The following is a 12,775-nucleotide window of genomic DNA, read 5'->3' as shown; positions in this document are numbered from 1 at the left end:
ACCATGTCTATGCTGACTAACAAACACCAAACTGCACTAATTCCATTAACTGGACTTGGTCCATAGCCCAATGTGTCATTCAGATGCCTATTAAATGTTGCAAGTAACTTCCTCCACCAACCTTTCAGGCAGCAGCACATCTACACTTCTACCACCCTCTGAGTGAAATTTACTTTTTCAGATTTCCTCTAAACCCCTCACCTGAAACTTATGGTCTCTGGTTTGAAACTATGGGGAAATATTCTGTTTATAACTCTCATAATTTTGTATTTCTCAGACAGATCTCCCCTCAGACTCCTCTGCTCAAGGAAATCAAACTCAGCCTATCATAACTGAAACATAACTTTCCAGGCAACATCCTGGTCAAACTCCTCTGCACCGTTTCCAGTGCAATTATGTCCCTCTGAGTGCGGCGACCAGAACTGCACACAATATTCCATCTGTGGCCTAGCCAATATTATTTAAAGTTGTAACAAGACTTCCTTGCTCCTATATTCTGCACCCTGAATGCCTTCCTCACCACCCTGTGTATCTGTACAGATATCTTCAGGTACCTATGGACTTGTGGACCAAGATCCCTCAGCACTCCTTCAGGCCCGACCATTCATTGTGTAAATCCTTCCCCTAGTAGACCTCCCAAAATGCATCACCTCACTCATTGGGATTAAATTCCATCTGCCATTGCTCTCCCTACTTTACCAACTGATCAGTATCGGATTGTAGCCTGCGACCATCCTGCTCACTATCAACAACACCACCAATGTTCATGTCATCTGAAAGCTTACTAATTATACCTTCTACATTCTACTTGAAAATCAAAAAAGCCAATTTTTCAAACAGATCTTTTTTTATTTACATTTACCAAAAAGAGATAAACAAGCAGGCAAACTGAAGTTTCACTATACAAGGCAAAGTAAAATAACAATGATTTACACTTATCCCATGTACTTTTAGACTGGAACTAAGGTAATGTTCGAATATTTAGGAGTAAAAAGCCAAAATAAAATTTGTCAGTCTCTTCCACTTGATAACAGCATTTTCCAAAAATGAAAGAAAGTTCCAACTCTTGGTATCTTCTCACACTCTGAACTTTATTCTCACTGCTGCTGTTGGCTGCTCTGGGGAAGTGGCACAATCTTACAGCATAAAGAAAAGGGCTGTGATAAACCACAGCAAGTTGTGTTGCAGTGATTGACACATGTTTCCTCACTGTGTGACTGATACCCACCTCCAGGGAAACAGGCTCATCCTGAAAGCTAGTGGTGTACACAATGACCAGTTATATTCGCATGTGCCCAGGAGCAGGTACTGCCATCAGTGTGCATTAGGTGCAGCCTCTTGATGCTATACAGGTAGACAATCCTTTATCCAAAAATCCAAAATCCAAAAAGCTCCAAAGTCCAAAGGTTTTTTTGTGAGTTTTTTTTCTCATTAATGAGGTTGTTTGGCATGTTAACAGTTAACCCAAGTTGACACCCACTCGATGCATGTCACTCAGGTGTGACGTGGGGGGGCGAGGCCCAGCACCGGCAGGCCTCGATTCTGTTTCAAGGCCCTGTTTTGCTCAGTGAGTCTGCTTCTCCGGTAAGATTTTTTACTGTCACTTATTCTGAAATTCGAAAAATTCTGATATCCGAAAACCAGCTGGTCCCGAGCATTTCAGATAAAGGATTGTGCATGTGCACTTGAAATTAAATTGGCAGGCAGACACCTCAATGATAGCCTGAAGCAACTGGAGATGGAACCAGCAGACGATGACCATTACCAGCACCACCAGTTTGACAGTGATTGCAGATGGCACCTGGTTCTGGGTTGTCACAGGCTGTGTGATGTCAGTGGAGGCAAAGGTGGAGTTAATTAATAGCTTATGGGGGCCAACTCCTGGCCTTGGCTCCAGTGGAGATTTTCTAGGCTTTCTGAGACTTTCCTCTTGGCTTTGACTGAATTGAAAGATGAGCCGGGGAGAAGGTCAAAAACAAAAGTGAAACTGATCACATTCCATGATCCAAAAGTTGGAATTTGACCAAATGATAGAAATATCTCATTCCCATGGGGCTGCTATTGACTATTTCTTGGCAGTGGACTGAGATGAAATCAATGCTGTTAGCCTTGTAAAAACAACTTTTGGATTTATTCTCAGAGCAGAGTTTTGTTTTCTCTCAGAGGTCCGAGGATAGATTCAAATCATATGAGCTCACCTATGAGCTGGGGTTCTGTCTATGCAGATGACCACTGAACCTTCATGTACAGGTTGCCATTATCTCAGAAATGGGCTTAAGAATAATAGTAGCACTCTCCATTGGGTTATTTCTGTTTGGAATTAAGTATATAGATAGCTGTTTACCTTTTGAACATGATGTGGATGAGCCGGTGTTGGACTGGTGTGGACAAAGTTAAAAATCACACAACACCAGGTCATAGTCCAACAGGTTTGTTTGGAAGCACTAGCTTTTGGACCACTGCTCCTTGATGAAGGAGCAGCTCTCTGAAAGCTAGTGCTTCCAAATAAACCTGTTGGACTATAACCTGGTGTTGTGTGATTTTTAGCTTGGTCTACTTTTTGAATATCAGGGAAGATGAAAGAAGGAATGTCTAAAATATTGCAGCACCAAGGATTTTGCATCTTTGGATGTTTTGCTTCCTGAAGAGTACTTGGATGTCAACAAAGAGGAAACAATACAAGAGCAACCTTTGACTGATCAGCTAATTTTCCCCATTTTAATACCCTTAACGTTCTAGCTTTCTGACCTGATGGAATGGAGTTTAAAAAATTAACAGCAGAGTGAGAGAATTGCCTTAGTTACAAATGCTCAAAAGTTACAAAAAATGACCACATTGTTGAGAATTTGGTATCTTTGTGTCGTCTATATTAAATACTGTAAGAGATGGGAAATGCATATTCCCTAGTGTACTCACCTTTTTGAAAAGAGATTTGTAAAGATGTTAAGAATTGGGTAGAGCCAGATTTCATAATGGGGTCTGTTGTTAAACTATAAAAGAGACAATTGTACAAAAAGATTTGGGCTGTATAGTAGGAAATAATGTATGGGGCTAAATTAAATGGATCACTGCAGGGAACATTTTAGATCATCTGCATTAAATTGCAAAATATACTAAACAATATATAAATATAACATCAGAGTTCAATATAGTGAAATTCCAAATTGGAAAAGTAAATCTTCGATTAATATTTTACCCTAACTTCCTCCTTTGAAATCCAAAAGTTCTGTACATAATTTTATGATTTACTTTGGAATTGGCTGATCTAATTAAGTGTAATTAATTATCATTCACTACATTACAAACCAAAGATAAAAACAAAATGTTTTTATTATAAGCCACTAGTGAGTGTTACCTTTGGTAAAACCTACAAACTCCTTTTAGATCATGAAAACTTCTTTAAAAATTCACAGATGAAATACATGGTGATATGGCATTCCACATCATTCCAACCTCCATCGCTCACAATTTCTACACAATCCTCACCACCAAATGCGTTGTTGGGTTCTCCTGGTCTCCAATGGCTATAATCCTGGAGAGGGGTAGCGTCGGTGTACATGAATTGTCTTTCCTTTTCTAGGTCATTCACCCCAATGAACACACGAGATAAACCTGTCTTATTCACATAGGCAGCAATCAGTGTGTTTGTCTCTTCATCCTTTGGCATTGCCAGTGTTCCTCCTCGGTCTTGGCAGTGCAGAAGTGCAGCATTATAATTCTTCCCTTCTTTCACAATTAGGTAGAATTTCTCTGCTGTCTCTTTAATACCTGCAATAACTGTGGAGAATAAAACAGAGAATTAATTTTGTTTTTCAACAAGTGGCCAGCAGTTATGACTGCTTTTTTTGCTAAGATGCTGTAGTTGGCAAATTCACAGAAGAACCAACGGGAAGAATAAATTATTTAAGCAGCAAATTATGATGATCTGGAAAACACTGTTTGAAAAGTTGGTGGAACGAGATTCTGGAGCAACTTTCAGCCTGGTTCATTTCATTGCTGTTTGTGGTACCATTTGCACAAATTAGTTGCTGCATTTCTTCGTAATGCAACAAGGCCCATACTTCAAAAATATTTAGTGGCAGTGATTTAAAATGTACTGTGCTGCAAAATGCTAAATAAATCCCTGTTTATTCTTTCTTCTTACCCTTATTTGAAAAACGAGATATTGTCCCCCTTAGGTTTTCAACTACAACCTTCTGACATGACAATATTTCATTAATTTACAATGATAAATATTTTGGATGAGGGATATGACCATGTATATTGCTAGTATTTCTTAATAACTGGCTAATTTGCCTCTCTCCAGGTTAGTTTCTATTGAATTGATTGAATGGGATTTTCCACCTCTCTTCCAGAGAATGTGAAAAAGTCAGGACGCAATAAAATGATTAAATTACATCATCTTGTTGGCCTCAGAGGATTTAACCAAAAGTGTTTGTCAAACATGCTTTATCAGTTCATTTTGACTGTGACCTCTTAACGTATTTTCATTTGTACAATGCAAATCTGTGCAGGGAATAAGTTAAAACAAACAATGTTTGTTTCATGGAAGAAAATTAGGTTCCTGTGGCGGCAGAATACAATGTATCAGAATTTGCTGCAACAATGGCACCGAGGCTATCAGCACTCAGTTATTGAGAAGTAATTTGGTGACCAACTTTCAGCGATCACACATGCAGTTAAATGTGGAAATCAAGATGCTGCAGTCCAAGTTGCCTGCTTCATACAAAAGGTATGCTTTAGTGGTATCTGATTGAGAGACTTGGCATTGAACAGAAGGTAAAGTTGCTTTACTTCACAGGAATTTGTCCACAGTGGTTACCCAAGAACACTAATATTCACTAAATTGGAAAGTCTAATGATGTGGTAAACCCTAATTGTTGCCATACAATCTCACTGGCACTGCAAATTTATGTATAAGAATGGAGCCTTATTCTTTCAAATTTTAATTAAGATTGGAGATTAGAATAAACTAAGATGTTTACTTTTTCTTTCTATATCCTTTGGTGTAAGTTAGTGAAGCCTACTTGAGCGAGCTTGATGTCAGATCGGTTTGGAAAAATTGCACAAGTCTGGAAATTGTGAAACCTAATTTTCTTCCATGAAACAAACACTGTTTGTTTTAACTTGTTCCCTGCACAGATTTGCATTGTACAAATGAAAATACGTTAAGAGGTCACAGCCAAAATGAACTGATAAAGCATGTTTGACAAACACTTTTGGTTAAATCCTCTGAGGCCAACAAGATGATGTAATTTAATCATTTTATTGCGTCCTGACTTTTTCACATTCTCTGGAAGAGAGGTGGAAAATCCCATTCAATCAATTCAATTGAAACTAACCTGGAGAGAGGCAAATTGTGAAAAAGCACATAGGGATCCCATTCATTGTTCACCTGGTGGGCAGCATTCCTATTGCCAAAAGTAACTTCCTTCCTTATCATTCTCAATCCCATCTTTCTTTGCCTCTCTCTTTCTGCACAGGATTTCACATTGAATTAAGTATTTTAACTTACACTTCCTTGTGGTGGATGACTCTTTGTTTGCCAGGTAACACCTGTTGTTTTGGCACACCAGGGCAATTTTGGCTCCAGGAAGCTGGTGTTGGCACATTCACACTCTTGCTTTGAGCTATCCTGTGTGTCTGTATGGAGCATTCAGGAGCATGTGCAAACAGCATCTGCCAGAAGTCAGTAGGATAGATGGATGATGACCCCAGTCAGTGTAGTTTTCAGAAATATGCCGTCATTGCCATTTTGGAACTTAGCGCATCATTAATTCCTTCTCTCAAAGATGCATAACATTCCAGTGATGGTACTGAAGATATGTGCTCCAGAAGCAGCCTTTCCCTGGCCAGGTGTTCCAGTACAGTGACAACTCTGGCATTTACTTGACCATTTGGAAAATTGCCCAGGTATGTGTTGTACACAAAGCAGGACAAATCTAACCAGCTGATTACCACCACAACAACCTACCCTCGATCAACAGCAAAAGGATGGAACCATGTTGGCATTTTATTAGCAATGAGCTCATTCAGACTCAGTTTGGGTTCGATCAACTCCTGACTTCGTTATAGCCTTGGTTCAAACATGCATAAAAAAGCTAAACTCCATAGGAGAGGTGAGAGTGACTGCCCTTAATATTAAGGCTGTTTTTGAATAAGTTGAGAGTGTGTTGCTGGAAAAGCACAGCAAGTCAGGCAGCATCCGAGTAGCAGGAGAATCGATGTTTTGGGCATCTGCCCTTCATCAGGAATGAGGCTTGTGGGTCGGGGCTGAGAGATGAATGGGAGGGGGCTGGGGTTGAGGAGAAGGTAGCTGAGAAAGCAATAGATGGATGAAGGTGAGGGAGAAGGTGATAGGTCAGAGGTGGGGGAGTGATGGACTGGTTCGGAGGACACTGCCGAGTTGGAGGCTTGGGACTGGGATAATGTGGTGGGAGGGGAAATGAGGAAGCTGTTGAAATCCACATTTATCCCATGTGGTTGCAGCATCCCAAGGCGGAATATGAGGCATTCCTCCTCCAGGTATCGGGTGTTAACGGTTTGGCAGTGGAGGAGGCCCAGGACCTGTATGTCCTTGATGGAGTTGGAGGGGGAGTTGAAGTGTTCAGCCACGGGGCGGTGGGGTTGGTGGGCGCAGGTGACCCAGAGATGTTCTCTGAAATGATCCGCTAGGAGGCATCCTGCCTCCCTGATGTAGAGGAGACCAGACCGGGTGCAACAGATGCAGTAGATGACATTGAGGTACAGGTAAATTTCTAATGGATGTGGAACGATCCCTTGGGGTCTTGGACATAGGTGAGGGGAGTGGTGTGGGTGAAGGGTTTGCACTTCCTTCGGTGGCAGGGAAAAGTGCCAGGAGTGGGATGTGGGCCAATGAGGGGTGTGGACCTGATGAGGGAGTCATGGAGGGAATGGTCTTTCCGGAATGCTGATAGGAGTGAGGAGGGAAATATATCTTTGGAGGTGGCAGAAGTGGCAGAGGATGATGAGGACCGGGGGGTTCTGTCCTTCTTGCACTGGGACGGGGGTGTGGTTCAAGGGCGGTGGTGCGTGAAGTAGAGGAGGGCATCGTTGACCATGTGGGAAGGGAAGTGGGGACTATGGAAGAAGGAGGCCACTTGGGACTTAGTGAGGTGCAATTGGTCATCCTGGATACTGCTGAGATGGAGGAATTGGGAATAAGGGATGGCATTTTTACAGGAGGTAGCTGTGGGAGTTGGTGGGCTTGTAGTAGATGTCTGTGATTAATCAGTCACCAGAGATGTGATGGAGAGGTCCAGGAAGGGGAGGGAGATGTTCAAGATGGTTCAAGTGAATTTGAGATCGGGGTGGAAGGTGTTGGTCGTGGGAGCATGAGGCAGCGCTGTTACAGTCATTGATATAGTGGAGGAACAGGTGGGGGTGATGCGGAAGATGGACTGTTCCATGTACCCGACAAACAGGCAAGCATGGCTGGGTCCCATGCGGGTGCCCATGGCTACCCCTTTGGTTTGGAGTAAGTGGGAGGATTGGAAGGAGAAGTTGTTGAGGGTGAGGACCAGTTCAACCAGGCAGATGAGGGTGTTGGTGCAAGAGTACTGGTTGGAACAACATGAGAGGAAGAAACACAGGGCTTGGAAACCTTTGTTGTGGTGGATCGATGTGTACAGGGATTGGATGTCCATGGTGACTTTGACTAAGTGTCAAGGAGCCCTATCAAAACTAGAGACCATGAGAATTGCAGAGAAATCTCTTGATGGTAATCATGGAACAGGGAATCTGCTGGCCATGAGTTCACAAATTGTGGTTGAATAAGATTCTGTTGTTGGCCCACAGCACCTCATAGATGCCCAGTCTTGATTTGCGAGATCTGTTTGAAAACTATCCCATTTTGCTTTGATAACAATGCCACACAAAACACTGGTGAACATCTTCAAGGTGAAAATGGGACTTCATCTCCACAATGACTGTGTCGTGGTCACTCCTACTGATACTGTAATGGACAGATGCATTTACGACAAGTAGATTGAGGATGATATTAAGTATCCTTTTCACTTTTGTTGATTCCCTCAGCACCTGCTGCAGGTGCAGTCCAGCAGCTATCTCCTTCAGGATGTAGTGGTGCTACCAAACCACACTTGGTGATAGATATTGCAGTCCTCCACTCAGGATACATTCCATGCCCTTGTTATCCTCAGTGTGTCCTCCAAGTAGTGTTCAACATGGAGGACAATTGATTCATGAGCTTTGAGGTGGCAATCTGCATGAGGGTTTGTTGCTAATTTTGACATGATGCCATGAGATTTCCTGGCGTCCAGAGTCAATTTTGAGGATGCCCAGAGCAACTTCCTCCTGACAAAATATCATTTTGTCACCATCTCTGCCATGTCTGTCCAGCTGATTGGGACAGAATATATGAGGGGATGAGATGGTGTTGTCTGGGACATTGTCTACAGGTCTGATTCCACGAGCATGACTATGTCAAGCTGTTGCTGAACTAGTCTATGTGACAGCTTTCGTAGTTTTGGCACAAGCCCCCAGTCAGCAGGGTGGCTGGCTCAGTGGTTAGCACGGCTGCTTCACAGTGACAGGGACCCAGGTTCGATCCCAGTCTTGCGTGACTGTGTGGAGTTTGCACGTTCTCCTCGTGTCTACATGGGTTTCCTCTGGATGCTCCCATTTCCTCCAACAGTCCAAACATATGCTGGTAGGTGGACTGGCCATGGTAAGTTGCCTGCAGTGTCCAGGGATATGCAGGCTGGGTGGATTAGCCATGGCAAATGCAGGGTTATGGGGATAGGGTGGGTCTGGGTGGGATGCTGTTTGGAGGGTCAGTACAGACTCAGGCTGAATGGCCTCTATCTCATTATAGGCATTCTATGATATTAGTGAGGAGGATGTTTCAGGTGGACAGGGCTGCATGTGCCATTGTTGTTTCTGATGCTTTGGTTGGTGCCAGGTGGTCTGTATGGTTTCATTCCCTTTACCAGACCTTATAGCAGTTAAGTATAACTAAGTGGCTTGCTAGACCAGTCCATAAGGCACGTAAGACTCAGCCACACAGCTATGGATTTGGAGTCAGATGTGAGCAAAGCCAGGTTAGGAGGCAGATTTTCGTTCCCTAAAGGATATTAGAACAATAAATTTCTAGGGACATAAGTTGTAATGTCTTACTGTATTCAAGCATAAATTTTGGTCTAATTGAAAATCTCCTCAATTAGTATTGTTCAAAAACATAAGACAGCATACCTATTTCATAAGCAACTGCTTCAATTCAACTTAAAACTAAAATGACCTACCATTCTTCACGAAGCGCATTGTATTGTTCAAACGAGCAATGTTGATATCCATCTGTCCTACAATTTTCCGGTATCTTCCGCAGTCACAAAAGCTACCTGTTAATTGACCAGAATACATATGGAAGTGGTGTTGCCAGAATGAACATCCTTTGTTTATCTGATAACTGTGACTGTAGCATAAAACAATTCACTGTCTAATTATCAAGATGTCTGTGATATGGAGGAATTTTGTAGTAATACATTCATAAGAGCACCAGAAATAGATGTCAGAGGAGTTTCAACTCTCAAGAATGAATTGACATTTTAGTTTTGGCCAATTATTGCCGGCCACTAATACACTGTAAATTTAAAATTAATATTAAAATAGAACTGAAAACTGCTTACAATAGAAGGAGAAGACTTTTAAGTTGAATACTCTGCAGTGATTCAGAACCCAAAATTTGGCAATTTGCAGGTCCAGACCGCATTGGTGTCCAGTTTCTTACCCTTTGCATGGGAGTTGGCCATAGTTTGCTTTCACAGTAAAGTTTGCATTAATGTTCCAGATCTGCCTCATCAATAACACTCATATATTCATATTTACAGGACTAATTGATTTTCATGGATGTGCAGAAATAATTGCAGTTGTACTGGATAGTAACTGAATGCTGGATTATTTTTTAGGGACAGCACTAAACAGGCATATAGCCTCTGGAATGAAATTCAGTCCCAAGTTAATGAGATCTGTAGCTCCATTACCAGTTGTAATGTGGTGTCTCATGTTGTATTAAGTGTATAAAAACAGGCCTTTTGCCCCATGAAATCTGGGCAAGTCCAAATGGAAGCAGTTTCAATCCAGTTACTTGCAGTTATATATTCACTGCACCGGACTGTCAAATTGGCGTGTAATTGACGGCATTACTCAGGTGAGGGTGAGGGCAAGGGCAAGAACAAGTCAGCCCCAGCAATCCCAGAGACAGTCCAGATGCAGCCTTGAAGATGGACAAACACTGAAGTGGGCTGGTTCAAAGATCTGCCTCAGTTCTCTGAGATTTTGTCCCGGATGTATCAAAGGTTTTAGCTCCCAGGCTTCATACCACATCTGCTCCCCCCACTCCCCATACCTCCACTCCTCTTACATCCTCACCAGAACCCCTCCACTCCATCTTCATGGCACCCCATCCCATGCATCTTTTATGTCTTCTTGCACCTTCCATGCTCACTCACTCAGTGTGAACTATAAAATCCAACGAGCCAAGTTTTGAAATGCGCTTAAGAAAATACCCATTTCAAAATCTGTTTTGCAAACCTGCTTCTTTAACAACTCTGTAAGAGGATCAAATTCATTATAACATCAATACCAGAAGCTTTTTCTCATATCATAATTCTTAATCTTGTCCAAATTAATGTATAGACTTGATAAAATAGCTTGTTCTAACCTTGTAAAGATGTCAATTAATCAAACCAGACACTCCACTTGCACCTGTGAAAACAACCTCTCTTGATCCAATCCATTACTAAAGTTTGGAGTTCAGTCAAGCAGGCATCATAAGGTCATCTTGAGAAATAGATCTTTTCCTGTCAATGCAGTTCATAAAGGCAGTGGAGGGGAAAAGAGAGATGACAATAGGTGGTATCAGCATAACTGAGAAGCTGGCCCCATGTCTGCAGCCAATATTATCAGGGGCAGCACAGAAATCTGGAAGAAAAAGTTGCCTTGTGAGTCTGCTGATGGCTTGATATGCTCATGGGAGCAGAGGTAATTGTTAAAGATTACACTGCAGTTTGCCTGAATGAGTGCCACTGTCTGGAACAATCCAGCATAAGCAAGACTTTAAAGGAGATGTCAAAGGATGTAGTGTGGGTAAGGTGAATGGAAGATGAATAATGCATCATGGTCATGGTGGATGTCAATCCTAAATTTTGTTAGGGCACATTTCTGTGTAATAGGATGGATGTATACTTAATTGACAGAATTCAAACATAGATTTGCATGAAAATAGGACCAGTTTTGGGTTCTCATATCATATTAAATCGCGAAGGGATTACTTGCTCAGTTGGTTAGATGGCTCAAGTGTGGATTGGATAAACTCCTAGAGCAGAGGGTTCAATTCCCATTCCAGATAAGGCAGCTGCCTCTTATGTCCTACCCATCGCAAAATGTCACAACACTGGCTATGATTCAGAGACTGGTCACCAAGAACATGCCTTGAGGTGGGAAACTGAAGAAGAACACCACATTCCTAGCTTTAACCAGGTAAGGATAGAGTCATAGAGATGTACAGCACAGAAACAGACCCTTTGGTCCAACTCGTCCATGCCGACCAGATATCCTAACCTAATCTAGTCCCATTTGCCAGCATTTGGCCCATATCCCTCTCAACCCTTCCTATTCATATACCCATCCAGACGCCTTTTAAATGTTGTAATTGTACCAGCCTCCACCACTTCCTCTAGCAGCTCATTCCATACATGCACCACCCTCTGCATGAAAGTTGTCATTTACGTCCCTTTTATATCTCCCCCCTCTTACCCTAAACCTATGCCCTCGAGTTCTGGACTCCCCCACTCCACGGAAAAGACTTTGTCTATTTATCCTATCCATGTCCCTCATGATTTTATAAACCTCTATGAGGTCACCCCTCAGCCCTAGCCTATTCAGCCTCTCCCTAGCAACATCCTTGTAAATCTTTTCTGAACCCTTTCACATTTCACAGCATCCTTCTGATAGGAAGGAGACCAGAATTGCACACAATACTCCAAAAGAGGCCTAACCAATGTCCTGTACAGCCACAACATGACCTCCCAACTCCTATACTCAATGCTCTGGCCAATAAAGGAAAGCATATCAAACACCTTCTTCACTATCCTATCTACCTGTCACTCCACTTTCAAGGAGCAGTGAACCTGCACTCCAAGGTTTCTTTGTTCAGCTAGACTCCCTAGGACCTTACCATTAAGTGTATAAATCCTGCTAAGATTTGCTTTCCCAAAGTGCAGCACCTCACATTTACCTAAATTAAACTCCATCTGCCACTCATCAGCACATTGGCTCATCTGATCAAGATTCTGTTGTAATTTGAGGTAACCTTCTTTGCTGTCCACTACACCTCGAATTTTGGTGTCATCTGCAAACTTACTAACTACACCCCCTACATTCATATCCAAATCATTTATAAAAATGATGAAAAGTAGAGGACACAGCACCAATCCTTGTGGCACTCCACTGGTCGCGGGCCTCCAGTCTGAAAAACAACCCTCCACCACCTCCCTCTGTCTTCTACCTTCGAGCCAGTTCTGTATCCAAATGGCTAGTTCTCTCTATATTCCATGAGATCTAACCTTGTTAACCAGTCTCCCATGGGGAACCTTGTTGAATGCCTTACTGAAGTCCATATAGATCATATCCACTGTTCTGCCCTCTTTGTTACTTTTTCAAAAAAACTCAATCAAGTTCATGAGACATTGGAACCTGAGGTAGGAGTTTGCAGGCAAAGCATGGTCAAGGGTATTTA

The 12,775-nt window shown here is 42.3% G+C and overlaps 1 protein-coding gene across 1 annotated transcript in view; it reads right to left on the bottom strand.

The window, feature by feature from the left end:
* Positions 1-811: 811 nt before the first annotated feature.
* Positions 812-12,775, bottom strand: part of LOC122549336 (collectin-10) — a 42,922-nt gene continuing 30,958 nt past the window's right edge. The window contains exons 6-7 of the mRNA XM_043688983.2: positions 9,282-9,377; positions 812-3,777 (exon numbers count right to left, since the gene is read on the bottom strand). Coding sequence (XP_043544918.1) covers positions 3,386-3,777; positions 9,282-9,377 — 488 coding nt within the window. The 3' untranslated portion in view covers positions 812-3,385. The remainder of the gene's footprint in view (positions 3,778-9,281; positions 9,378-12,775) is intronic.

This window comes from Chiloscyllium plagiosum, unplaced genomic scaffold (assembly GCF_037043375.1).
Source record: "Chiloscyllium plagiosum isolate Xiang-an unplaced genomic scaffold, Cpla_swu_hap1 HiC_scaffold_4, whole genome shotgun sequence".
In the NCBI taxonomy this organism is placed as follows: domain Eukaryota; kingdom Metazoa; phylum Chordata; class Chondrichthyes; order Orectolobiformes; family Hemiscylliidae; genus Chiloscyllium; species Chiloscyllium plagiosum.
Note: the sequence above shows the minus strand (reverse complement) of the source record. Positions and strands in the feature narration are given on the sequence as shown.